Here is a 25,081-nt window from a genome sequence, read left to right on the forward strand (position 1 = left end):
ATTACGTGTTTTGTCCAATATTGCCTGACCCTGTTATTTCACTTTAGCCTTCCTACTGGGGAAGTCCATCAAAGAAGGCGGCCACAAGACGCGGCCGTTTCTATCCGCTGACGTCTGTGAGTAAATTTGAAGGTGTTCCCTGGCTAGGGTTTCGTATAAAGGCAAGCCAGGCCGCTTCCACTTGATCGTCGGCCCTCTCCTTCATCTCAAAATTGTAGGTGCTCGTTTTCTTTGCAGCAATGTTGGCTGCCTCCCTCTACCACCTGGGAATGCTGCTAGGCGCTGCGACAGTTACCTCCGCTGCGACTGCGTGGTCTTACAATGTCTCTAGTTGCCCAGGTACGTCGTTGGTCTATCGGCATGGAGCAAGTTGATGAACTTTGCGATCGAACATAGGGTACACACTGGATTCTCTGCAGACAACTCAACACGGCCTCACGGCCTCACTAAACCTGGCTGGAGATGCGTGCAACGCATTCTCGAGTGATATCGCAAATCTGACCGTCGAGGTCACGTACGAGTCTCAATCTAGGTGAAGTGCTCGATGGGATTCCGGCTGTGGCGAAGACTTACATTCGCGCAGGCTTCACGTCCATATATACGACACTGCATCGCAGCAATTCACTCTTCCGCAAGCTTACTTTGAGACCCGCTCCTCGCCTCCAACCTCGACATCCCCAACGTTCGTCAATTCCTCGGACCTCGAGTTCAACTACGATTCTACTCCTTTCGCCTTCTGGATCACCCGCCGTTCGGATCCAGGCTCAGCTCCTCTCTTCGACACTCGGATCTCCTCGCTACCTCCCACCCCAATTGCCGCATTTGTAAACTCCCCTGCAGATGGTTCCAGCACTGGCTTCGATGGGTTCCCCCTCGTGTTTGAGGACCAGTACCTCCAGGTCAGCTGTTTCCGCGTTAGCCCCAAATGAGCTGTTTGTACTCATCGAATATGTTTTTAGCTGACGTCCGCACTTCCACTGGATGCAAATATCTATGGCCTCGGTGAAGTCGTGTCCAGTAGTGGGTTCAGGAGAGATGTGAACGTGAATGGTACGCTGCAGACATCTTGGGCTCGCGATGACGCGGACCCGGTGAACCTGAACGTGTGAGTGTGTGTTTGCACATGACCGCGAATCAACGCTGACGCCACCTGTGGCCCTATAGCTACGGTTCGCATACCGTGTATATGGAACATCGATTCAATGAAACCACAAACACTTCGCAGTCCCATGGAGTTTTCTTATCAAGGTAATTCTCCTCACTGCCTGTTAACTTGATGCCAGGGATTAATTACTTATCGAACATGTTAGTGCCGCTGGATCCGACGTCCTGCTCGCCTCGCCGCCTTCCTCAAACTCCTCTCTCATCCAGTATCGCATGCTTGGCGGAACACTTGATTTATACTTTCTTTCGGGGCCTGATCCTAAGTCTGTCATTGAACAGTATAGCGACGTCGTGGGAAAGCCGGCTTGGCAACCTATGTGGGGTTTTGGCTTTCATCTCTGCCGGTATGTACCCAGGTACCTCCCATAACCTTCTTCACAGTTAATGACGCGTTTCTTCACTTTCAGGTGGGGATACACGAACCTGTCTGAGGTGCAAGAGCAAGTTGAAAACATGCGAGCTGCGAATGTACCTCTTGAGAGTGGGTCCTGTCTTGCTATGTTTTTGAACCATCACAGCCTAACGATGCCTTGTGAAGCTATGTGGAATGATATCGACGTTTATCACTCCCTCCGTGATTTCACCTCTGATCCAATCAGCTACCCTGGCGATCAAATGAGAGACTTCATCCGAAATCTGGTACGTCTGACTACAATGTTTGTGCGTTAAATGCGTTTGCCGACTGCCATTCTTAGAGCGCCAACGGCCAACATTGTTCGCTCATTTTAACCAATCCTGCCATAACTCAATTCATGACTCGTTACCGTTGCTGGTCTAGACATCCCCATTCTTGACGCAGCCATCAATCATGCCGCAAACGACACAGACGTTGTATGTGCCGTCTGCATCCCAACACCGACGGTAACTGACCTTCTCCATAGTATTATCCGTTCTCAGTCGGAGTAGAGAAGTATGTCCTATTGACGATTGTGCTTTGATTACGCATATCTGATCCTAGTCTTCACAGAGATATCTTCATCAAGAACCCGGATGGCTCCCTATATATAGGCCAAGTGTGGCCCGGGTATACAGTATGTACTTGCGTCTCACATGTGTCGATATATCAATACCTTAACGCTGTTCTCTTCGGCCACAGGTATTCCCTGACTGGTTCGCCAACAACACCGAGGAAGTGTGGATGCAGGCTCTCGCCAACTGGTCGTTGGGTGGCGTCGAATACTCCGGTTTGTGGTTGGACATGAACGAAGTCAGTTCATTTTGCGTTGGCTCGTGGTACGTCACCATGCTTTCATTCGCATTGGTTACCGTAGGCTAGTGTGGTTTTTAAATTTTTGATTTGACAGTGGGACTGGTGCGAACCTCTCGAATACGTCTGTTCCTGTCTCGCTGCCCGGAGACCCTGACAGCCCAGTAGTTGACTATCCGGAAGGGTGCGATCACAAACATCAGTACACATTCTGTACCACGCAAAATACTTATGCTCTCACTTAGATACAACTCCACGATCTCAGGACCTAGCGGTAATCTGACCGTCAACGGAACATTGACCTACGGCGCCGGAGCCGAACCATTCGCTGAGCCTATCAGACGGTTTACCGTCTCGAAACGTGGATTAGGAGAGGCGAACGAGACCAATGTTGACCTGAATAATCCACCGTACACTATCCACAACGGTAATCCACCACCAGTCAGTCGTTTTGACTCGTTATTGAAATGTTTATTCCGTCATCAGGCTTCCAAGGACTCTCGAACCATACCATCGCTACCAACGCGACCCATGCCAGTGGTTACGTCGAATTGGACACTCATAATATGTGGGGATATATGGAAGAACGAGCGACGAACCTTGCGCTTAGACAGATTCACCCTGGCCAGAGACCCTTCATGATTAGTCGGTCATCCTTCCCTAGTTCTGGGTCTTGGACGGGGCACTGGGTGCGTCTTCTAATACTTCTTGCTTCTAGAAATATAATATGCTAATGACATGGTTTGTATCAGCTCGGCGATAATTACAGCAAGTGGGCATACTTGCAGTACAGTATCTCAGGCGTTCTCCAGTTCCAGCTATTCCAAATCCCTATGGTGAGCACTGAGCACCTAACGGGGCCTATCGTATCTCGCGCTAATGTGCGCTATGGTTCAGGTCGGGGCGGACACTTGTGGCTTTAGTCAGCTTCCCTTCACCTTCAATATGTTGTGTATGCTCACTGATAGACTCTCTGGCACCAGTTGGCAACACTGATGAAGAGCTGTGCAACCGCTGGATGCAGGCCTCAGCGTTCGTTCCCTTCTACCGCAACCACAACCAGCGCGGTGCCCTTTCTCAGGAGCCGTATCGATGGGACAGTGTCGCTGAAGCCAGCCGTACCGCGATGGCAATTCGATATTCCCTACTACCATACTGGGTGAGTCTATAGCCTTGGTAAAGTTTTCAGCAGCGACTCACTGATTCACCCTACATACCAGTACACCTTATTCGCGAATGCGTCCATGTTTGGGACGCCACCTGTACGGGCTTTGTTCTATGAGTTCCCGAACGAGCCAGAGCTCTTCAGCGTCTCCCTGCAATGGATGATTGGAAGCGACATCTTGGTCACCCCGGTGACAACTCCCAACGTCTCTACTGTTGACGGTGACTACTCCTTCATTACCCTTTATCATTTCAGCTTCTTACCATTCTCCACTCAGGCATATTCCCTGGTCGTGGATCCGAAACCTGGCGCGACTGGTATACTCACGAAGCCGTGAACGCCACATCGGGTGGCACCACCACTCTTTCAGCGCCATTGGGCCACATCCCGGTTCACATCCGTTCCGGAGCCGCCATCCTTCTTCACTCCCAACCGGGATACACAACGAACGAGACCCTTCAATCTCCTTACTCCCTCTTGGTCTCACTTTCCTCTGATGGATCGGCATCTGGATCCGCGTACATTGACGACGGAATCACACTACCCACTGGAAACATCACGGTATCGAATCGGACGCTCGCATTCTCAGTCGGCGATGGACACTTGAGTATAACCAGCCAGGGTGATTGGCAGGTCGCGCAAAAAATGGACATCTTGACCGTTCTAGGAGTGCAGACTCAACCAATTGTGGTCAGCATCGGTGGCGTTAACTTGACGAGCGGATTCACGTATGACAGTGGGGTGCAGAGGTTAAATGTGACGGAAATGGGGGTGGATTTGAATGCTGAGGGCCCAACAGTCGTCGCTTGGAGTTGAAGAGAAATAGGAGAGCGTCACTGTCTGGGTTCTTCGTGACCTGAAGCAAAATCCTTGCTCGTTTTCTTTATTTTATCGCTCTTGGTTTCCGATCTTCAGGCACTCTATCCATTAACTTGCCGATCCAATGCGATCTTCGAAGACCGATGTGGTACTCTACTTCGATGTCTGACTCGTACATTGTGGCGATGCAAGACCCGTCCGGATTGACGAAGTCCAGGCCGACTTTGGTGCTGCACTTTTTTTTTTTGGAGATGAGGTCGATGAGATCCGGCAAGAACAAACAGAGTGGTTGCACCATTTCAGAAATGCCTATTCAGAAGCTCCGACTTTCGGGTTGGGCTCGAATTTTGGTGTGCCCTGGTTCCTTTGGATCGATTACACTGGCGATATTTCTAATATCTACATAGGAGGTCATCATTGTGCATTTTTCAGCGCCATTCTTTTCGTGAACAGAGCACCAGGCCTGTATTTAAGGGAGCCAATAATCGATGCGAGAGCTACAAAATTATGCCACGGAAAGAGCGGAGGCGAGAGTCGTCGAACAAATTCATACAAAGCAATGCGAGCCTTTGTCTCGAGCAATTGCGATCAGTACGGATGCGAGAGGGGACCACGAAGCCTGGCAACTTCGAAGCTTCGAAGACTGCGAAAGGTAATCTATCGCAAACTTGAATTATCTGCCATGTCAACTGTCGCGAACGACGTGAAAGATAAATGCTCACATACTACTGTTTCTAGCTCGGGCATGAGAATTGGCATGTCATGGCATGCTAGACAGGATACTTACCCCAGTACTTATTTTGCCTTCCATTTCGCTTTCCTGGACCGTGTCGGCGGCAGCAGTTAAATTGTCACGGCCACAAGTGGTAATTCCACTGGCGTCTGCGTTGAAAATGCCTCGGTTCCTTGGTCGATTACTCGAATGCCTCTCGCGTCCGCGAGTGCTAAGTATTTGTGAAATATTGTGGCCCGCTTACGCGTAGTCCAATGTCAAACGGAGACAGGCGTCATTCTCATTCTCGCCACACGTAATTTAAACTCCGATGGGGCCCTGCACTCCGACTGGCCGACGACAAATGTTCTCGTCCTCATCGTCCACGTAAACCTACGTAAACGCGTTCTTCCGACTGCCGCCAGTGCACTGAAAGGTTCCAATTTCTCGCCAGGACGATTCAGATATGGCCTGGTCTTGTATGGACCAAGGCAAGACCAAGGTCAGCGAACGACATCATCGCGACGGAGTCTCACAGGACCGTATCCCGGTCACAAGACGCCTTCCACCACATGAATCAATCACCGAGCGGTGAGCTGACGTCTGCCCGCAAGAATTCCCTGGCAGGGGTATGCTCCTATATAAACATGGGCTGAAACTGCGTCACCCCCAGCGCCATTGTTGCCCCTTAACCTCCAACGGTCAACCCAAATTGTTCGTTGCAGCAATGTTTGCTCTCCCCCTCTACCCAGTGGGTTTACTGCTGGGCGCGAGTGCATTCGCTTCGGCTGCTTCTTGGTCTTACAATGTTTCAAGCTGCCCAGGTTCGTCAGTGTTGGTCTTCTTGAAATCTAATCGCAAGCTAACGAGTAGGCAATAGGGTATACCTTGGAGTCACTTCAATCGACTCAACACGGCCTCACTGCTCAATTGAATCTTGCGGGCGAAGCCTGCAACGCGTTTTCAAACGACATAGCTAACTTGACTGTCGAAGTTACCTATGAAACGCAGTCAAGGTAGGACCGACTGTTCGATTTCTGCTATTCTTCTGTGCTCACGTTCCCAAAGGCTCCATGTCAACATCTACGACACCGCGTCGCAGCAGTTCACACTTCCTGAAGCTTACTTCGAGCCTCGGTCCTCTCCTCCAATCTCGACATCACCAACGTTCGTCAATGAATCCGATCTCGTGTTCAACTATGACTCTGCCCCATTCGCCTTTTGGATCACACGTCGCTCAGAACCAGACTCCTCTCCCCTGTTCGATACCCGGATCTCCTCACTGCCTGAAACTCCAATTGCTGCGTTCGTCAACTCCACCGTCAATGGCTCCAGCACCGGATTTGATGGGTTCCCTCTCGTGTTCGAGGACCAATATCTTCAGGTCAGCTGCTAAACCTACTCCTATCGTTCCCAAAAATAATGTCAAATTCAATGTTGGGATCACCATGTGGTTTAGCTCACTTCCGCTCTTCCGGTGGATGCCAACATCTACGGTCTTGGCGAAGTGGTGTCTAGCAGTGGCTTCCGGAGGGACGTAAGCGTGAATGGAACATTGCAGACCATTTGGGCTCGCGACGACGCGGATCCTGTCAATTTGAACATGTCAGTGCGCGTTTCCAGCGTCATCACATGATCGCGTTCTATTTGTAACTGACGCCACTCTACGCCACATCTTAGTTATGGATCACACACTGTGTATCTAGAACATCGCTTCAATGAAACCACGAATACATCCCAGTCCCATGGTGTCTTCCTTTCAAGGTAGCTTTCTTTTGTCGCCTCCTTGTTCTTTCCAGTACTGATCGATGTTTCAACAGCGCTGCCGGATCCGACATCCTCCTTGCGACACCGCCTTCCTCCAACACCTCCCTAATCCAATACCGCATGCTAGGCGGAACCCTTGACTTGTACTTCCTCTCGGGTCCGGATCCTAAGACTGTGATCGAACAGTACGGCGAGGTTGTGGGCAAGCCGACTTGGCAGCCTATGTGGGGCTTTGGTTTCCATCTCTGCCGGTTCGTGATTTGAGCTCTCATGCATCCTTGTGATCGAGATTATTCATGAAAGACGGTGCAGTTGGGGATATACGAATTTGTCGGAATTGCAGGAACAAGTGGAGAACATGAAAGCTGCGAACATCCCTCTCGAGAGTGAGTACTCATTATCGCTGCGTCGTCCTTCCACGGTCCTGATGTTGTTCATTGAAAGCCATCTGGAACGATATCGATGTCTACCATTCACTTCGTGACTTTACCTCTGACCCGATCAGCTATCCTGGCGACCAAATGAGGGAATTCATCGCGAACCTAGTGAGTTTCCTCTCTCCTCTTCCTTAAGTCCATGCATTATCTGATGTCGAAACCGTTCTTCAGACTGCCAATGGCCAGCATTGTACGTACGAGCACTTATAAAGATCACGATGACCGCTCAACTTCGTCCATCTAGATATCCCCATTTTGGACGCAGCTGTCAACCACGCCGCGAACGATACCGACGTCGTAAGTCATGGTCTTTGTCACAAAAATGCCCAATCATGAACCCTCGGGTTGTCTTTAGTACTATCCCTTCTCGGTCGGCATAGAGAAGTAAGTGAAACTCACGATTACATTGCAATTGATGTTTCTGACTTTCACCGCCACTTACAGGGACATTTTCATCAAGAATCCAGACGGTTCTCTGTATATCGGTCAAGTGTGGCCCGGATATACTGTACGTTCTTATCTCCTTCCCCTATTCAAAGTGAAGTTTCGGTCTGACCTGTCGTTGTTCTTAGGTGTTCCCAGACTGGTTCGCAGAAAATACTGAGGAAGTTTGGACGCAAGCCCTCACGAACTGGTCGCTCAATGGTGTTGAATTTTCTGGTTTGTGGCTGGACATGAACGAAGTCAGTTCCTTCTGCGTGGGTTCATGGTATGTGGTCGTTTGGACTTGTTAGTTTTATAGTGACTGAATGTGGTTGCGCAATCTGGATCTCACAGTGGAACTGGAGCGAACCTCTCGGATACGTCCGTTCCTATCACCCTACCCGGAGAACCTGGCAATCTGGTCGTTGATTATCCTGAGGGGTATGCGTATATCTTTCGATATCGTGATCGGTCGAATGCTTATGATCTTCATTAGATACAACTCCACGATCTCAGGACCTAGTGGCAATATCACCGTCAACGGAACCTTGACATACGGTGCTGGAGCAGCGCCATTCTCTGAGCCTGCGAAACGAGCTCTCGGAAAACGCGGTCTAGGAGCAGCCAACGAAACCGATGTCGACCTTAACAACCCGCCCTACACCATTCACAACGGTAAGATACTTGCCCTCTCCCACGATCACTCTTTTACGATGTAGCTCACTTCGATTCACCCCAGGTTTCGAGGGCCTCGCCACCCACACGATTGCTACCAATGCAACGCATGCCGGAGGTTACGTTGAGCTCGACACCCATAACCTTTGGGGATATATGGAGGAACGGGCGACGAACCTTGCACTTAGGCAGATCCATCCTGGGCAGCGTCCTTTCATGATCAGTCGGTCGACTTTCCCAAGTTCGGGAGCTTGGACTGGACACTGGGTGCGTTGATCTCGTTCATACGTGGAAGGTGCCCGACAAGCTCATTTGTTGTTATAGCTCGGGGATAACTATAGCAAGTGGGCGTATTTGCAGTACATGATCTCGGGTGTCCTTCAATTCCAGTTGTACCAAATTCCAATGGTAAGCTTTGGCGCACATCGAATGTATCGTGCAATGATGATAATAATCTCCCTCGTCGATAGGTTGGATCTGACACTTGCGGGTTCAGTCAGTATCGTCTCCTCTTGCATCAGATTGTCAAATTAACTAATTTTGTGGTTGATGACAGACGGTAACACCGACGAGGAGCTCTGTAACCGCTGGATGCAAGCTTCAGCCTTCGTACCCTTCTATCGGAACCACAACGAGCTCAGCGCTCTCTCCCAAGAGCCTTACCGTTGGGATAGCGTCGCTGAGGCCAGTCGTGTGGCGATGGCGGTACGGTACTCTATGCTGCCTTACTGGGTCAGTCTTTATTCGAACCAGAACTTCTTGGACCTATAACTTACACCACATAACAGTACACCTTGTTCGCGAATGCCTCCACACACGGGACGCCTCCCGTGCGAGCCTTGTTCTATGAGTTCCCGAACGAGCCAGAACTCTTCAGCGTCTCCCTGCAATGGATGATTGGAAGCGACATCTTGGTTTCCCCAGTGACAACTCCGAACGTCTCCACTGTTGACGGTAAGTAGTCCTCGGTCACTTATCGCCCTTCTATGTAGTTTCTTACCTTTCCCCGCTTAGCTGTATTCCCCGGCCGCGGCACTGAAACCTGGCGTGACTGGTACACTCACGAAGCTGTGAACGCCACATCGAGTGGCACCACCACTCTTTCGGCTCCATTGGGCTACATCCCAGTCCACATCCGCTCCGGAGCTGCTATCCTTCTTCACTCCCAACCTGGATACACGACCAACGAGACGCTCCAATCTCCTTACTCCCTTCTCGTCACACTCTCCTCTGACGGCTCTGCCTCCGGGTCCGCGTATATCGACGATGGAATCACCATGCCCACCGAAAACAGCACGGTCTCCAACCGGACGCTTACTTTCTCCGTCAACGGCGGGAGCTTGAGCATCGCCAGCCAAGGCGACTGGCAGGTCTCGCAGAAGTTGGATATTTTGACTGTGCTCGGAGTCGCAAGCCAGCCGACCGTGGTCAACGTGGGAGGGACGAACGTGTCGAGTGGCCTGACGTATGAGAGTGGAGTGCAGAGGTTGAATGTGACGGGGTTGGGATTGGATCTCAATGCGGAGGGTCCGATTGTCGTGAGTTGGAGTTGAGTGATGCGGGCTATTGTGAAGTGAAATCTTTTCTGTTGCTTTCTTTATTTCCTAATATCTTAGCCAAAATTTTTACTAAATTTTGCACTTGCAAATATGGTCCGTTGTCTGAGCTGTTTGTGACCAAACTTGTCAATAGTTCGTGAGAACAGGGCTTTGGAACGCGAAGCAAGCTGACGAGAAAATTAGCGGAGAGCTTGATCGATATTAGTTGTGTTCATGGGCTATGTAAACTGGAGCGGGTGCCGAGGGGGAAGTAGTTACATATTGCAGGTGGGTAGTGAATAGAGGATGAGCAAGCAGCGGTGTTCCTTGGTGGACACTGTTTTGATGATTGGCGTCGAGATAAACATGCCTATATGTGTACCAAACCCACATTCACAGGACTACTAAACTGATGATTTAACAGCAGCTCGGTGTGCATACAACAGGCAGCTTTGATATAGAAACGGCATATGAGCTAATCCTACATTTGATAGACCTCCGCTCTTACAGGAAACTTCTGGTACATTGTGTCGTGGCTTGCGTGCTGAGAAGATAGAATCTCGTTTACTGGAGGAAGTCACCCTGGGTCTCCTTCATGAGCAGCTGATACTCGGGCTGGAACTGTTAAAGGACCCTAGGATCAGCAAGGAATTGTGGTTTAGATATTCATCAGAACGCACTTGGAGGTAGAGATTCTCCCAGTACGCCTCCGTATCAGCATTGAACTTGGCCTCATGAGGGGGGATGATTCTCTTCGGGATACCGTTCGCCGCCGCCGCTTCAACCATGAGTTGCAGCTTGCAGTGCTTGTCCAACAGGCCGAACATATAAGCAGCCTCATCAACGGTGTTCCCCACTGTATGCAAATTGTGAGCATCTCTCTCCGTACGACACCAAACATGAAAAAGCTTACGAGTCAAGAGACCATGGTTCTGCAGAATGACATTCTTGAACTTTGGTCCAAGAGCACGTGCGATGTTCTCGCCTTCCTCCCATCCCAGGACGACGCCTCCATAGTCGTCGTATACGCCCAAATTATCGTGGAAGAGTGAGCCATCCTGCTGCAGAATGTCAATCGGACGGCCGAATGCAGACCAAGCACATCCATTCAAGGAGTGGCAGTGGGCCGCAGCGACGACGTCGGGGCGAGCCTTGTGGATGGCAGAGTCTGCAGAGGTGGCGACGCAGATGAGACCTGAGAATTTAGGAGACATAGGCAGCAGAGAACCTACGGATCCAGTAGCCAGCCTTGTTGATCGGAGCCTGGGCACCGTATTTTGTAACGTATCCATCTGGGCCAACAAGAACCAAGGACGATTTCTATGGTATATCCAGCAACCTCTGAGACGCGAGCAAGGTCGAACAATGGTTTTTAAAGCTCACAGTGATGCATGAAAAGTGCACGCCGTATGGGTTCATCCTAGACGCCCGGCCAATTAAGAAGCTTGACATTCATCGGGAAAAGGTGTACATACCAATAGTGGTCGGGAAGAACAGGATCACGGACGGTGATATGGCCAGAGGTGCCTTCGCCAAAGCCCAGTTTACCCCAGTAACGGAATGCAGCAGCCATATGCGACTGAACGAGCACAAGAATCAGTTTTAAGCAAGACCTGAGAAGAAGACAGCGCTGCCTACCTTGATCCACTCCCTTTCATCATAGGGGCTGTTAAACTTCGGTACACCCTCCATTTTAATCAGCCCCTGTTTATCACCTCGATACGTACGCTCTAGACGATTCTCCTCTAGATCGGTGGGGTGGTTGCCACCGTTCTTATGTCCATTTTGCTCTGAAGCATTCAAGTCGAGTGCTGGAGACATGACGAGAGGTACAGTGCAGGAGTGTAATATCAATGGTTATCTACAAAGTGGACGAAACTGTTCAGTTCGTTATTCTCCATATATTCGACAGTCTGCTTGAGTCCCAACCGACTCACCGTTTGTTCACCGCACAAGTCGTCCAAAGAAACGGAGCAGAAGCTGACCGTTCTGACTGAAGCTAGTATTATAGCTTTGGATCTTGGCTATCGCTGAGCAACAAAAGACATTCCATTGGAGAGTGGACTGGCCATGGACTGGTGACCCGCAAGGCGTGTTGGTGGCGTGTTGCGTTGAGGCGCCTTGGATGGCCGCGGCCAAGAAGTCGGCGAAGCCGAGTTATCGTCGCCACCTTGTCGCCACCTCACCATGTTCGTTTTGGACAAAAGTTTTCTTTCTTTTTTTTTCTTCGCAGCTACGCTCACCTCCTCTAAGGTGCTAAAAAGAAGGCGTTCGACATCCTGTACCACTAAAACTCTTGGATTTAGAGATGGAAGGCGGGCTAGTCTAAGATGATTCAGACTCATTCAAGTTATGTCCGGTGTTCCGTGTCATGTAGACTTTGCTGCAAGATTGGGCTAATACAGGCTAATGCGCAGTACCACAGCTACCCAAAGACATATCGTGGCTTATATATGTACTCCGACATCCTGTTTTACCGAGTATACGATTAGTACGATGTTCAGCACACCTTTTCTGAACAGGCTACTCTTCGACGGGACAACCTCGGTCACCGCGTCTGGATGGGACAACTCAAGCCCACAGCTGCTCACCCACTTGGAAATAATCATCCAATTCGATTGCTAGTCCTTACCTATACGCCAGAGCTCGAGCGTTAGGCGAGAGATCCGTTAGTGACGGCTGAGATGAAATATTTTCGCTTGGTCTGTAGCGACTGGTTGTCACCTGTGCAAAACTCGGTGCGTAGTCCGAAATTCTTCCTACATTTCTTTTCGAGGGGAGCGTATAAATTGGCTAGTATGACATGGAGATAGGTCTGGATAAAATTTGAGGTTTCTCTTTCCATCACATTTGACACGCGTCTTTCGTTGTGGCCCATTCGAGGTCACACCCGACGTTTCTCCATATTCTTTTCTTATGAGCTTTCTGTCTCAAGAAACATCATGATTCACATCCTAGCTATGACTGCGTGCCGAGGCACAGATCCTCGCTCTCCTGTGATAGAAATTCTTGTTCATCGCACAGCAGTGTGGCACCCCTTGGCGTGAATGACGTTTCTTCCTGCTTTAGATGTCCTGATTTTGTCACTAACGGGAAAATTCTTCACTCTTTTTTTTTTTTTCAGAAAACGGGTAGGCTAGTCGAAGTCGCAGTTGTACGGTTGTCTCTGAGCAGTGGGTCATACTTTCGGACTAAGACGACCGATGTTTCCCCAATTACGTGAGCCAATCGTTTTTCGATGATGCCTGCTTGCTATCTATCGACACCCTTCATCATCCTTCTTTCCGAGTGGAAATGACCCGCTGCCCACGATTCCCCGTTCTGCGATCATATAAGGCAGGAACCATAGACATTGTGGTCATTTTCCTGACATGGCATCCAGGACACACTTCAGACTTCCCTCAGGAGTTTCTGAACGATCAGTGAAGTCCAAAGGTTAGATGTGTGCTCTTCTGCCATTGTTTCAGTAATGGGCAAAAATAGCAGATAGATTCGGACTGGAGGTTTCGTAAGTATGACCCCTTCACGGTGGTTCATTAGTAGCTATGCTCATCTGGGCCGCTCAGACACCCTCCCCCTTTCTCAGAATTAATCGCAGGCCATCCTTTTCCCTTCACTCACAACCTACATTATCAGCGTCTCGCATGATCTGGGTTCGGTTTCCTCTACTTTTAGTCTCGAAGTTATCGATCCAACGATATCATTCTCGATTCCACATCGCCCTTCCCGTTCTGGCTTCGTTTCTCATAGTTCCTTCCTGACGTGGTCATGCAGGATCAGCCTTTGCTTTCTTCGATTACCTCTGGCTGAGGATCCCCGGCACACCGAGCCGCTAGGTCTTCTTTTTGTGGATGTCTCTTCCAATATAGAAGCCTCTGGCATGTGGCGAGCTGGGCCTGAACTGGTACTCTAAAGCGACACGAAGCCTGTGGACCCGACCGTATTTTTGTTCCTTCTGTCTCGGTCTTGAATTTGTCCTGAGCTCTTCTATCCACATCCCATACGGTGTTTGGTCCGCCCGACGCCGTGGGGATTATGTCGGGGCGACATCGCTACTGTCTTGAGAACATGCTGCACTTGTTCCTGATACCCTTGGATATACAGATCGCCAGAGATCTGAGGGATTCATCTATTCTGCGTGGATAGAACCAAGAGACTGTATGGTTTTCTTCTCAAGAAAGGTACGAATGAAATACCTATCTTCAGCAATCGATACTTGGCATCCGCCAGCCCTAACTCCTAGTCTCAGGTGTAAGATGCTGGTTACGCTCAAGTCTGCGCCTCGACCTTGACTTATGAGGGTTTAGTATGCATATTATATACCTCTTCACCACTCATGAACTACAACATTATGTGGTCAGCATGTGGATTGTAGCAGGCACAACTAAGTCTGCGTGGACACATACGGTCAAATACTCCTATCATTCAGCTCGAGCGACGTTGTGCTTGTAAGAGACTACCCTTTATTCGAGATTATACTCCAAATAGCCTATGGCTGATTGGGAGTAGCGTTTGACCCTTCCGAACAGAAGCTCTCTGGGACTTCGCAGAGATTGTTACACTCCTCTGCGCAGATGGTCAGATAGTGACCTTCACATTATTCTTACTATCTTCCCTGTCCACGCTCTTCGCTCGTGCTTGACCGTCTGTCCTACCCTTTCCAGACGGTTATATGCCGCACGGTCATCGATCATACATGGTCCAAAGTCGGTGCGATGTTGTGGCTCCGATCGTGCTAATTCTACATCAAGGATGGCGCCTGACCAGTCCGTCTGCACCAGTCAATTATTATCCATTGCCCCTCGTCAGCAATTTGTTCCCATATTGTCTGGTTGCGCAATCTCTCGTCTCGATCGACATGGGAATCAGGCGGATATCAGCCGCTAGAGTTACCCTAGTGTCCGAGAACATAAATCATCGATGCCACCGCAAGCGAGGTATCGGCTACACTTCCACCTTCCTCTCGTGGAGATGAACTTTGCGGCGGGGAAAGCGAGAAAATATGGCAGATCTCGCCCCGCATTCTTGGTGCACACGGGTGCCACCTTCGACCTGAGATTCTCAAGGAGGCTTAGTGGCAACACTTTCTGAAGCAGATGGAAGTTTAGGGTTATAGGGATACAATTCTCCATTTGTCTGGTTCTGATCAGTCATCCCTTCATTACAGCGGACATCTGCGGGGCCACATAACGTTGACATCGCTGGTACATGCCCATCAGAAATACGAAAATAAATCCCATGCATAGCAGTGACAATACAACATGATACAAGCAACAGTGAAAAAGTGTTGGTCCCTACATCCTGGCTTTGATCATCTTCTGCACAGACTCAGGGTCTAACACGCTCTGCGGGTAGGGCAGAGACGTGCTTCTGAGCTGATCGAAAGCTCCATCGACTACGAGGACCTGTCCTGTAATGAAGCTGGCCGCATCGCTGAATAAAAACACGGCTGCATTGGCGCAGTCTCTGACGTCCCCCATGCGTCCCAATGGAGCAGACTTCTCGTACCAGCCTTCGTTCTCGCCACCCTTCGCAGAGAGCCGGTCCATGCCTTCTGTACCCGCGATAGGTCCAGGGGCAATGACATTGGATCTAACCCCGTGCGGCCCTTGTTCGATGGCAAGGACAGCGGAGGTGGCGTCAACGGCTGCTTTAGCGGCGGAGACGTGCACCTGGTATGGCGTGGCTTTACGATAGTAGCAGTATTGCTCACAAATAAGCTCGCTATTCGCTTCAAACAGGAATGGGGCTGACCATGGTAATGCAATGTGGCGCTGACATGAATGTAAGAGCCCTTCGACTTCTGGACATGGGGTAAGGTGGCCTTGATCGTGTGATACGTTCCAAGCTAGGGTAAAACCATGAGGGTAAGCTGAAGCACAGTAAGCTTGAAGAAATTTTCCTTGCCGTATCGATTTCGAGGACCGTGCGGAATGCATTTTCCGACAAACCAGATATGGGAGCAAGGAAGTTGCCGGCGGCACCTATTCTTTGCAAGAACGTTGAACAAGACATGAATCGGAGCGTTCTCATGAAAAGATAGACGTGCCACAGATTACAAAATCTATCTTGCCGAACTTTTCGATTGTTTTCTGAACTGCGTCTTGCACTTGCTTCGGTTGACGAACGTCAGCCTGAAAGGCGACACATGTCCGGCCTGTTGTAGCTGAAAGCTCCTTGGCGGTCTGTGTCGCTTTGTCGAGACTATCGCGACAGAACGCCGTGTGTCAGCGATCGTAGTTGAACTTACAACGTTTGTTTGAGACTCAGCAGAGACGGACGAAGTAAGATGGCTTACTTCCGTCCAACAATAGTCGCATTGGCACCGTGGCGCATCTGTGAAAAGTTTGTATGGTTGAGATAGCACAACTTGAACCAAGAATGAAACGGTAGATTCGAACCACTGCTTCCGTCATCCCACGACAGATCCCGGAGCCACCGCCAGTGCAGAACAGCACTTTGCCCTCAAAGATATCATCCCTGAATATCTTGTTCGAGTCAACTACAGGCTGCGTATAAGATTTATATGACATGGTACCGGTGTGAAGTCGATTGAAGTGGGTAAAGGCTAAGATCGTGAGAGGGCGTCGCATTTGAACGAGACCACGAATCCGGCTATGCTGCTTACCGTACCGAGCGGCCACGTGTACTCGCAGCCTCATGCCACTTTTTTGTGTCCGCCTGTGTCCGCGTTCAACTTGCCAACTTGCCACTCTAACCTTTCGCCAGTCCACTGCTGGCCAGGCAGTTCATATTCACGGCCAGCGCCGATGTGTCCTTGATTTCTGGGGAAATCAAGTGACATACCGGGCCTTCAGAACATGTGAGTGTTATTACGCTCAAGCCATTACTTACCACGTTGAAGGAGTCGTAGAGTTCGTGGGCTCGTCTGACTGCTTTTTCACCAGCTGGACCATCGTCACCGTTGTTTATCTGAGCAGGAAGGATCTATCACCACGAGCATCCAAAGCTCTCATGAGGTGTCGATATTGTCCAGCAGCAAAACGCCTCTCAATTTCGGCACAATATGTGATATGACGGGAATGTCGGCGAGACGTCTATAACTCGGAAGACGCAGAAATCCCGCCTTGTTCGAACTGTTTGTTTTCAGTTTTGTGATCCTTTCATCTCGGCGTAAGGGTACTCATAGCTCACCTTACTCTCACTTCACCCAGTTCACATGTCAGTTCCGACATACGTTGCCTCGTTAATCTGGCCTCAGCGCTCGTTGACTCCAGACTATCGAACCAGTGCTTTGCACCCTTGCACTTCGGATAGGTCCAGAATCTCTCGGAGAATATAAGCCCTGGTGCTATGTCCACGCTTGAAGATCCTTTGCTGGATGCAGGTCGTCCGTCTCGATGGCACATGTCGGTGTCCATGTGTCCCAGCAATCGCAAGGAAGGACACTATTCGCCGCTCTCTCCCCTACTCAGGTTCTTCCAGAAAGCACCCTTATCACCGAGATTACTCTCACCTTCGGACAACCGTACTGACGCTGCCTGTGTCTTTCTAGATCGACGAACAGGCACACGATGCCCAAAATCCTGGATCAGCTACACGTAAAACGTCGCCCATTCTTAGCACTATGGGACATGTCTGTCATATTTGAGTGTGTGGACCAAGGCTTTACGGTCGTGGTTATGGCTCATGGATCTAGCCATAGAATCGTAATATACAACTCGAGGTATTATCGTCCTTTTCGAATATGTGTGTGTCCTTTTTATCGACGTCTTATTCCCAGATACCGCTCGTGGCTGACAAGTGTCAAATCCCGCGCAAAATCGACCAAGTTGACTCTTATCCTCTTCCCACATCCAACTTGGAGCATGATATTATTCTCAACGTTACGCCCTATTATGCCCCGCGCCCACCGCAGTCAATGTGCGTACTGTGAGCGAGGGTTCTCTTCTTTACGATTTGTCACGGGCATATCTATCGGCCATTTTACTAGGAAATGCTGACTCTCCTTTCGGAATTTTGAGGTCCGGCTCATGATAATGCGTGGTTCTCACAGAATTACAGCAGAGGCCGCTATTCTCTCGCGGTCATCTTATATTCGTCTTCAAATGGAAACTGACAGCCTTCCGATGCAACCGACCTGGATGGCGCTCGAGTTCCTATCTCGTGCTTCCAACAGTTCATAACACTCTGTCCGCGTTCGAAAGCTTACAACCGACTTCGTCTTCGCCGCACCGTTCTCTCTCCGCCAGAACCTTCAAGCGTCTTCCCACACAATAATAATGCTGGTAACTTGCTTTCCTACGTGTCCACGGATAGAAGACCTATTTAGGCTCTCCTTCCTGCACGCGCAAATCAGCAGATTTCCGTCGTGGCGCGTAAACAGTTCCAAATATGTCCTGCCAAAGAAGCATTGGACACCATCCGGTGCGCTCTCGAGCTCTCGACCTCCCATGGGTCGTCCGCCGAGAAGCTTCCTCCAGCCAGTCATAGGCACTACCATTGCTTCTAATCACTCACTCCACCGATGCTACCGAACACGCCATGTAGCCTCTTCGAAATACGGGTAACTCACACCTTGTCCCGGAAGGCTCCCTTGTGTCGTTCCCTCCCCCTTGTCTTGGCGCTTCTTTTGGCTTGTTCGTATGCTCACAGAACGTCAGCGTCTTCCTCTATTGGCTTCACGGGTCATGGTCACGAACTTTTACTTTGGGGGCCGTCAGTCTTCAGAGTTGAAGCTTTGAAGGGAAATAACTACGTCTAAGGTGATTTCCTCGCAAGCTTTTCGAGGATTGCTTACACGCAAGCATCTCGCCTACCGAGTTTGGTCTTTGTTCTCCTGGAGCCACCTTGACGACACATGTTCCGGCCCCCATAATTTATTCTACTTGGTTCCTGCTAACGGCGGTCTTTCCCTACTGGGCCATGGTTATCGTGGTATCAGCAGCACTTACAGGAGGCGCAACCAAGATCAGAACCACCCTCTATTTCATGTGCTGTCAACTGACACTACCTCTGTAGATGCAATATAGGACCCGCAATGTCCTCGTCATTTGACCTATGAACAGCGAGATGAAGACGTGGTGTAATGAAATTCAGCGATGACGGATCCGTGGTTTAGACTTTCGGTTTAATTTAGACGGATGCAATACCAACTCTTGCTCGTTCCAGACACGCGCCAGAGTACATCCCATGGTACGTCCATAATCTATCCGCTGTGAAGGGCTCAACGAGGCGAGGCATTCTTGCCACTGCTACATTCTTGAATCACTAAAAATGGACATCAGTTATGATGGGGTTCGATCGACCTGTGTTCTCCGTTTCTTTCTTTGCGTCGTCGGATGTTCAGATAGTTCTCTTTGGGAGCCGAATGGGCTTGTGGCCATATTTATCCCCAAATATAAGGTCCTGCTCTTACGACCAACTTTCACGACATGAAGCAAGCCCTCAGGACGAGCTCGGTTGTCTTCTAGACAGCACCCAGAGTCTTCGCTCCCGAGCGCAGACAGTGCACTGGTCCTTGTCAACCCGATAGCGTCGAATACATCTTCTCAACCCTCCCTCGGCGGCCTCTCTACCCCATTCTGTCTGTCGTATGACGAACGTGGTCTTGTGCTCGCATATCACGACCACAACCAAACTCTGCTGCCGCCGCGTTGGAGCCGATAGAACACCGAACTACCGAATACCGCAGGTCTTCTGGTGGCTCAGGCAGAGGAAGTCTCGGTCTGGCTATGTCTGGGAATACTGCTCTGATGCGACACAGCAGCCACATGTCCGGTGGCGATGGGGGTAACTCATGGGGTCACAGGACACACCGCTTTGTTTCTGTGGCGGTTACGAGAATTTTTGGTGTGCTCCATGCAGTGACAATGCGAGGGCAGCGGCTGCGTTGTCTGGTCTTCCTCTTCGAGACGTTCTTTGATCCGTCAGCGTCCAATTTTCTTTTTTCCCGTCAGAGCTCGTGTTTGGCTTTGGTGTTCTCTCCGAGATGTCCAATCGTTGTTTGACGCTCGAATGACCTTCTTCTCTTCCATTTACTCGATGATTAGAAGAAGCATGATAACGTTGTTGACGTTCTGCAGATTATACATTCGTCGATCCTGCAATGTGTCAATCAAAATACCAAAACACGCATTTATTCATCATAAGTTTGAGCTTTGCCTCTCCCTGATCTGATGGAATTTATCGCGGGACTGACGGCCGTTGACTACGTGCGCTCTCTCATGTTGTTTCCAAGACGTATTCGACACAACATGCGCTCTTATGGAGTTTCACTGTAATGGTATATACCGCGACTCGAGAAACATGGAAGAAGCGGTGACTTGAGAAATGGCATCCTCAATTTCTTCAGATATCCACAGTCGCCCGAAATGGCCGCGCTCGACAAGATCCCAAGCCTGAAAACGATCACCGACCCGCTCACCTCAGGCCACAAACAGCAACCCCACCACCCACTAAGTCCAACAAATTACCCCAAAGCCGAAGAAGCTCAAGAACGATCGATATTTCTACCTCCGCTCGGTCGGTCACACCTTCTTCCTTGAACTTTGAAGTTCCTTCTTTCTTTCCAAATGCTCAAAAAGGAATACTCCTGTCCAAATCCGGCGACACGGGCTGGACTTGGTACGCTGCTTCCACTGGCGCCGTCCCACCCTCTGATTCTCAGTACGCTGGCAACTTGACACCATCTCCGTTCTAAGTGGCCTCCTTCCTCCTCCTCCTCATTTTCCTCCTGCACTACACAGACGAAGGTCAGCACATACCAAAACTGGAAACATCCTACATGTCTACATGCCTTCCTACTCGAGGCAGGATAATCAAAATACCCGCGCCCTTCATTTCAACACCTGTACGTACGTCTAACAACGATCGAAATTCAACCCCCGCGAACCTCAGAACGTTCATCTTCATCCTCATCTTCGCCGTACTTTCATAACGTGAACGAGATCGCCGCCCCGGCCTCCTGCCCTATGTAGAATGAATGATCGCAGTGATAGTGATAGAACAGAACGCGTCGTATAGCCTACAAACAAGGACATCCAACTAAGTATAGCATCCACTGACACACCCTCAGACTCGCGTCCTCGCGTCCTCGCATCCTCAGGCTCACGCACTCTAAAAATCCCTGAGAACAACCTCGAGTCCACCTATAGCTATCTACCGAGTCCACCTATAGCTATCTACCGTGTCCACGAACGTGGAACGCTCACTATAGTCTATAAGTGTAAACCAACACCAAGGATCCAAAACTAACCAACTTACATACATGGCTCGGATAGGGATGGCGATACCTATACCCTGATCGCTAATCTCGAACCCTAAGGCCTAAGTTCCAACGGCGAACAGCGAACGACGAACGGCGAACTCCCTTTCCTCTCACTCGCACGCACGCCCGTCGACAAAGACTAAGAACCAAGATGAACGTGGAACGTACGGATGCTAACTTAGGTTCCGGAATGAACACTGACTAACTAACGAACGAACAAACGACGATGAGCGTGTAAATTGACAATATGCACTTTATCGATTCGAGTTCTCAACATCGAACAACACTACAACTGACTGACTAACGAACGAACAGACAAACAACAGACACTGAGACAGCTCGGAGGCAAAGAAACGAAGACTATAAACACAATTTTTGAATAACGAACGAGCGAGTGCGACGAACAGACAGGAACGGATATGTACGATCATGATGAGGGCAGTGCAACGGAGACAGAGACGGAGATGGGACTGAGACAGAAAGAGACAGGGACTGCAACTGAGAGGGAACGTGATTTGGGTTTGTATTGTACCATGTACCATAAACATAATGCATGTCCGACGACGACGACGATAACACATAATCATAATGAAAAACAGACAAAGGAATGAATGATACAGCTTGAAGGCAAAATAACAACTGGCAACAACAACAAAGGCACAACCGACGGCAACAACGGGGCAGGCAACGACAAGAAAACAGGCAAACGAAACTGAAAACCAGTGGGACGAAGGAAAGGAACGATCGAAACTCGTGGCGAGGACGAATGGTATGCAGAGTATCGAGGATGCATAAAGTAACAAGAAAGGAGAAAGAGGATTAACTGACCAATATTTAAACCTCGCTTTTTCGTGTGTGAGCTGCAAACGAGACGACGAGCGAGGGTTATCGAGTGTTCCACCCCCACCTCCACCCTACGCCAAACCTAAACATACGGATACCTGCCACCCGTCACCGGTATCATATGCGGCGTCCTCGACGGCAACATCGAGGTCTGCAACAACTGCGAATGATGATGATGCTGCTGGTGCTCCCTCTGGCTTTGATAGCTGCCACTCGTCGGGTGAGAATTATGCACGCCATAGCTCGGCGTATCATACTCGGCCGCACCCCCTCCCCCTCCAGCTCTTCCGTATGCCGATCCGTTAGCGATCGGAAGCGGCAACTGAGCAGCAGTCGAAAAATACGCCTCCGGACTCGCCGAATTCGACGACGCGCCACTGCTATGGTATTGCGGCGGCGAAGGAGGCCCAGTACGTCCGTCTGGGAAGAAGGGCGCGGAGAGCGTCGGGAGAGGTTGATGAGAGTAGGACTGAGAGGATAGGTGCGAAGAGGCGCTGGATGCGGTGGGGGAGGGTTGCGAGGCGGTGCTGGTGGACCAGGGGCGGGAGAGGTGCGAGTGTGAATGGGGAGGGGGAGTGTAGATGTCGAGCTTCGAGGCTGAGAGGGCGGGTAACGAACGATCATTGCGACCGCCGCCACCAGGACCACCACCACCGGTGTTAAGTGGTGTGATCATGCTGGGCGGCCATGCTGTACTCGCCCCTCGAGTCTGGTTAGCCCCTCTAGGCGCGGAGGGGAGCGGCCACTGGTAAGCGTGCACGCCGAGTTGTTCAGAGAAGAGCTGAGAGGGGGGCATCTGCGAGGACTGGCTGGAGTAACCGGCATGGCTGGTCAAGTCCCCAGAGGACGAATGTTGCGATGTGCTGCCGGATAAGGAGCCCTCAGATCCAGAGCGGTCGTGCACGCTCGGGAGCTGGATGACTCTGTTCCCGCCGGAGTGGGAGAGTTGACCATGCGGATGGAGATCAGAGGAAGACGAGTAGGACGAGTAGGAGTGAGGGTGGTGGTGATGGTGGGAGGAAGGGAAGCCCTGGCTATCTTCGTACGCAGCGGACGAGAGCAAGCCGGTGCGGCTGAAGGTAAGGTCGCGTGGAGAGTGATTCACGCTATCGTCGTCTTCGACGGGACTGGGGTAGTCGAACTCGTGAAAGCCCGACATCTCATCGCCGGCGTCAGCTGACGGGCTGCCGTCGAGCATAGGGTGAAGAGACGGATCTGGCTTGCGCTTCTTACGGGAGTTGTTCGGACGACGCCTATAGACGTAGTCCGGATACTTCGCGTTGAAGTTATCCTTGAGCTTCTTCGCCTGGTCGAGGAAGTACTGTTTGTCTGCCTGTGGGGGAGTTAAGCGGTAAGTCAGACAGGGGAAAATTAAGGTGAGGTGGGGGAAAGGCGACTGGCCATTTCCATGGTGTTCCACTCCTTGCTCAGAAGCTTGCTTATCTCCCCCGTGCGCATCATCTGGTTCTCGGCGGATACCTGAGGACGCCGTTTGCGCGCGAAGATCATGAAGGCGTTCATGGGCCTCTTCGGCGTGCCATCGGAGTTGAGAGTCTGCGCAGTGAGCCTGGCGTCCTCTGCAGCCCGCTGTGAGAATGCGAAAATAAAATGGAGCGACGAATCACTGACCTGGAGATTCATGCGATAATTGTTTGGCGTGATGGACGACGCGACTCGAACTTGGGTCGGAGTCGGAGAAGGCGAGGTCGTGACTGGGTTCGATTATGTCGGCATCTTCCGAGAGGTGGTGGGCGGGGCGCTTGAGGGTGTAGCGGGCGTTCATGGCGGGCTACGACGTTGTGGACGGTGAGCAGGGCAGCTAACGGTCGTGGTGGTCGCTAACGAAGAGGGGGATGTACGAGTGGCGGACGGGTGAGCGGAGTGATCGGGGCGGGAGGACTACAAGTTGAAGTGGAGGACGGGAAACTATAAAGGGACGGATTGGGCGTGTCGCCTTTGTAGTTTCCGTGAGGCTACTGCTCAGCCGGTGATGCCCCCGCGCCAGGCTAAGCTCGATGCGACCCTCGCTCGCCTTTTCTCCCGCCCGAAAATGACTCAGTTCCTTGATCTTCTGCGCACCACACGCCCCGTCCTCCTCCCGCGGACGACACTCCAGATCCCATCTCACCCTCCCATCCCACTCCGATCCCACTCCCCCACGCTCCCCCTCGCCTTCCCTCGGTCGCCATCGCACCGTCGAACCGCTCGGCAACTTACGGCGCTTCGATTCCCTCTTCCCTCCATCCCAAAAAATCACCGAAGACCCACCGTGGCAGTCGCCCAGTCCGGGCGACGAACGTGAACCAGTCTGCCAGCTACCCTCTGGCTGGCACCCGCGCTGATTCGACTCTTTTGCTAAATAAAGCCTTATTTATCCTGGCCCTCTATCCCTTTGACAACTTGGCGTCTCGTTTCTCCGTGGGGCTGCCAATGACGGCGGACCAAGGGCTTTGAACTCGAGATGCCGTCTTATGAACTGGCTGGGCTTCGCGGCAACGTCGCTGTCTTCGAAATTTACCTTTCTGAATTAGATCGTATTTGCCATCTCTCTTCCCCGACGTCTTGCCATCTTCTTGCATACGTACGGAGATCTGCCATGCTAGCTAGCGAACACCTTACCCTGCCGCAGACGCTCTCGCGTTCCTAGATCTCTGATATATCCCGACTGTCGGATATTTGCATGCTCGGGTTCAGGTTTTGGACACCAACCCAACCCAACCCAAAGCAGATCTGTGACCTCTTCTCCTTTCGTCGACCCAACAACGCCAACGCAAGTCCCCGTCGTCCTCAAGCGCCTCAGGCTATAGCGGTCCACACTGCACGAAACTTGTGATCACTCCATCTGACCACAAAGAGGCCTTGGAGTAGCCGACGTACGTACGTTCTGTGCTGGCCTCGCCTCTACATCTCAGAACTTGTGTCGCTTGCACCTGTGTCGAGCTGGTGCTGGTACTGGCGAGCAAGAGCAATGAAATCATCCTTTGTTCTGGACAGCCTCCGTCCCTGGGACCAGATGGATCTATCATACATACATACACACATCCTCATCTCATGCATATCGCATATCGCCATGTGCACGAAGAAACCGCATCGCCCGCGCA

At 50.9% G+C, this 25,081-nt stretch overlaps 7 protein-coding genes across 7 annotated transcripts; 3 read left to right on the forward strand and 4 right to left on the reverse strand.

Annotated features, from left to right (window-relative positions):
- The first annotated feature begins 216 nt into the window (after positions 1-216).
- On the forward strand, positions 217-4,526 carry STEHIDRAFT_70216 (uncharacterized protein). The gene is made up of 21 exons (XM_007298048.1): positions 217-339; positions 397-532; positions 584-899; positions 960-1,105; positions 1,165-1,248; positions 1,311-1,508; positions 1,572-1,645; positions 1,703-1,803; positions 1,860-1,878; positions 1,943-1,995; positions 2,046-2,074; positions 2,132-2,195; positions 2,261-2,397; positions 2,469-2,555; positions 2,617-2,798; positions 2,858-3,060; positions 3,124-3,207; positions 3,269-3,293; positions 3,355-3,530; positions 3,592-3,757; positions 3,814-4,526. The coding sequence occupies exons 1-21, from the start codon at positions 240-242 to the stop codon at positions 4,350-4,352; spliced, it is 2,919 nt and encodes a 972-aa protein (XP_007298110.1). The 5' UTR covers positions 217-239; the 3' UTR covers positions 4,353-4,526.
- Positions 4,527-5,873: 1,347 nt separating this feature from the next.
- Positions 5,874-9,922, forward strand: STEHIDRAFT_151169 (uncharacterized protein; the record flags this gene model as incomplete). The annotated part of the gene is made up of 21 exons (XM_007298394.1): positions 5,874-5,891; positions 5,941-6,083; positions 6,136-6,451; positions 6,527-6,672; positions 6,748-6,831; positions 6,888-7,085; positions 7,147-7,220; positions 7,279-7,379; positions 7,443-7,461; positions 7,516-7,568; positions 7,627-7,655; positions 7,716-7,779; positions 7,844-7,980; positions 8,049-8,135; positions 8,191-8,369; positions 8,434-8,636; positions 8,694-8,777; positions 8,840-8,864; positions 8,926-9,101; positions 9,158-9,323; positions 9,384-9,922. 21 exons carry the CDS (start codon positions 5,874-5,876, stop codon positions 9,920-9,922), a joined length of 2,841 nt encoding a protein of 946 aa, XP_007298456.1.
- Positions 9,923-10,177: 255 nt separating this feature from the next.
- STEHIDRAFT_116943 (arad-like aldolase/epimerase) lies at positions 10,178-11,931 on the reverse strand. The gene is made up of 8 exons (XM_007298395.1): positions 11,845-11,931; positions 11,546-11,768; positions 11,383-11,486; positions 11,291-11,327; positions 11,140-11,227; positions 10,821-11,075; positions 10,588-10,763; positions 10,178-10,528 (listed from the first exon to the last, which is right to left on the reverse strand). Exons 2-8 carry the CDS (start codon positions 11,726-11,728, stop codon positions 10,472-10,474), a joined length of 900 nt encoding a protein of 299 aa, XP_007298457.1. The 5' UTR covers positions 11,729-11,768; positions 11,845-11,931; the 3' UTR covers positions 10,178-10,471.
- A 3,121-nt stretch (positions 11,932-15,052) lies between these two features.
- STEHIDRAFT_164262 (NAD-P-binding protein) lies at positions 15,053-16,484 on the reverse strand. Its single transcript, XM_007298396.1, has 6 exons — positions 16,309-16,484; positions 16,206-16,243; positions 15,957-16,111; positions 15,815-15,891; positions 15,662-15,755; positions 15,053-15,593 (listed from the first exon to the last, which is right to left on the reverse strand). Exons 1-6 carry the CDS (start codon positions 16,438-16,440, stop codon positions 15,202-15,204), a joined length of 888 nt encoding a protein of 295 aa, XP_007298458.1. The 5' UTR covers positions 16,441-16,484; the 3' UTR covers positions 15,053-15,201.
- A 331-nt stretch (positions 16,485-16,815) lies between these two features.
- Positions 16,816-17,412, reverse strand: STEHIDRAFT_116945 (uncharacterized protein). Its single transcript, XM_007298397.1, has 2 exons — positions 17,156-17,412; positions 16,816-17,004 (listed from the first exon to the last, which is right to left on the reverse strand). The coding sequence occupies exons 1-2, from the start codon at positions 17,287-17,289 to the stop codon at positions 16,881-16,883; spliced, it is 258 nt and encodes an 85-aa protein (XP_007298459.1). The 5' UTR covers positions 17,290-17,412; the 3' UTR covers positions 16,816-16,880.
- A 2,829-nt stretch (positions 17,413-20,241) lies between these two features.
- Positions 20,242-20,570, forward strand: STEHIDRAFT_151172 (uncharacterized protein; the record flags this gene model as incomplete). The annotated part of the gene is made up of 2 exons (XM_007298398.1): positions 20,242-20,392; positions 20,455-20,570. 2 exons carry the CDS (start codon positions 20,242-20,244, stop codon positions 20,568-20,570), a joined length of 267 nt encoding a protein of 88 aa, XP_007298460.1.
- An 805-nt stretch (positions 20,571-21,375) lies between these two features.
- On the reverse strand, positions 21,376-23,866 carry STEHIDRAFT_164263 (uncharacterized protein). The gene is made up of 3 exons (XM_007298399.1): positions 23,610-23,866; positions 23,382-23,557; positions 21,376-23,313 (listed from the first exon to the last, which is right to left on the reverse strand). The coding sequence occupies exons 1-3, from the start codon at positions 23,761-23,763 to the stop codon at positions 22,063-22,065; spliced, it is 1,581 nt and encodes a 526-aa protein (XP_007298461.1). The 5' UTR covers positions 23,764-23,866; the 3' UTR covers positions 21,376-22,062.
- Positions 23,867-25,081: the final 1,215 nt, after the last annotated feature.

Source organism: Stereum hirsutum (assembly GCF_000264905.1).
Source record: "Stereum hirsutum FP-91666 SS1 unplaced genomic scaffold STEHIscaffold_1, whole genome shotgun sequence".
Lineage (NCBI taxonomy): Eukaryota > Fungi > Basidiomycota > Agaricomycetes > Russulales > Stereaceae > Stereum > Stereum hirsutum.

What these genes read in the sequence shown, in the direction of transcription:
- STEHIDRAFT_116943 (XM_007298395.1), bottom strand. Translation starts at nt 11,728, where the DNA reads ATGTCTCCAGCACTCGACTTGAATGCTTCAGAGCAAAATGGACATAAG. An exon ending in TGCACTTTTCATGCATCACT is followed by an intron (nt 11,228 to 11,290) that starts GTGAGCTTTAAA and finishes GATATACCATAG; the next exon opens with AAATCGTCCTTGGTTCTTGT. An exon ending in CAAGGCTGGCTACTGGATCC is followed by an intron (nt 11,076 to 11,139) that starts GTAGGTTCTCTG and finishes CCACCTCTGCAG; the next exon opens with ACTCTGCCATCCACAAGGCT.
- STEHIDRAFT_116945 (XM_007298397.1), bottom strand. Translation starts at nt 17,289, where the DNA reads ATGGACACCGACATGTGCCATCGAGACGGACGACCTGCATCCAGCAAA. An exon ending in TGCAAGGGTGCAAAGCACTG is followed by an intron (nt 17,005 to 17,155) that starts GTTCGATAGTCT and finishes GAAAACAAACAG; the next exon opens with TTCGAACAAGGCGGGATTTC.
- STEHIDRAFT_164262 (XM_007298396.1), bottom strand. Translation starts at nt 16,440, where the DNA reads ATGTCATATAAATCTTATACGCAGCCTGTAGTTGACTCGAACAAGATA. An exon ending in GCGACTATTGTTGGACGGAA is followed by an intron (nt 16,112 to 16,205) that starts GTAAGCCATCTT and finishes CTGTCGCGATAG; the next exon opens with TCTCGACAAAGCGACACAGA. An exon ending in GATAGATTTTGTAATCTGTG is followed by an intron (nt 15,892 to 15,956) that starts GCACGTCTATCT and finishes TGCAAAGAATAG; the next exon opens with GTGCCGCCGGCAACTTCCTT.
- STEHIDRAFT_70216 (XM_007298048.1), top strand. Translation starts at nt 240, where the DNA reads ATGTTGGCTGCCTCCCTCTACCACCTGGGAATGCTGCTAGGCGCTGCG. An exon ending in GGCGGACACTTGTGGCTTTA is followed by an intron (nt 3,294 to 3,354) that starts GTCAGCTTCCCT and finishes CTCTGGCACCAG; the next exon opens with TTGGCAACACTGATGAAGAG. An exon ending in CAACGTCTCTACTGTTGACG is followed by an intron (nt 3,758 to 3,813) that starts GTGACTACTCCT and finishes TTCTCCACTCAG; the next exon opens with GCATATTCCCTGGTCGTGGA.
- STEHIDRAFT_164263 (XM_007298399.1), bottom strand. Translation starts at nt 23,763, where the DNA reads ATGAACGCCCGCTACACCCTCAAGCGCCCCGCCCACCACCTCTCGGAA. An exon ending in ATTATCGCATGAATCTCCAG is followed by an intron (nt 23,558 to 23,609) that starts GTCAGTGATTCG and finishes AGCGGGCTGCAG; the next exon opens with AGGACGCCAGGCTCACTGCG. An exon ending in AGTGGAACACCATGGAAATG is followed by an intron (nt 23,314 to 23,381) that starts GCCAGTCGCCTT and finishes ACTCCCCCACAG; the next exon opens with GCAGACAAACAGTACTTCCT.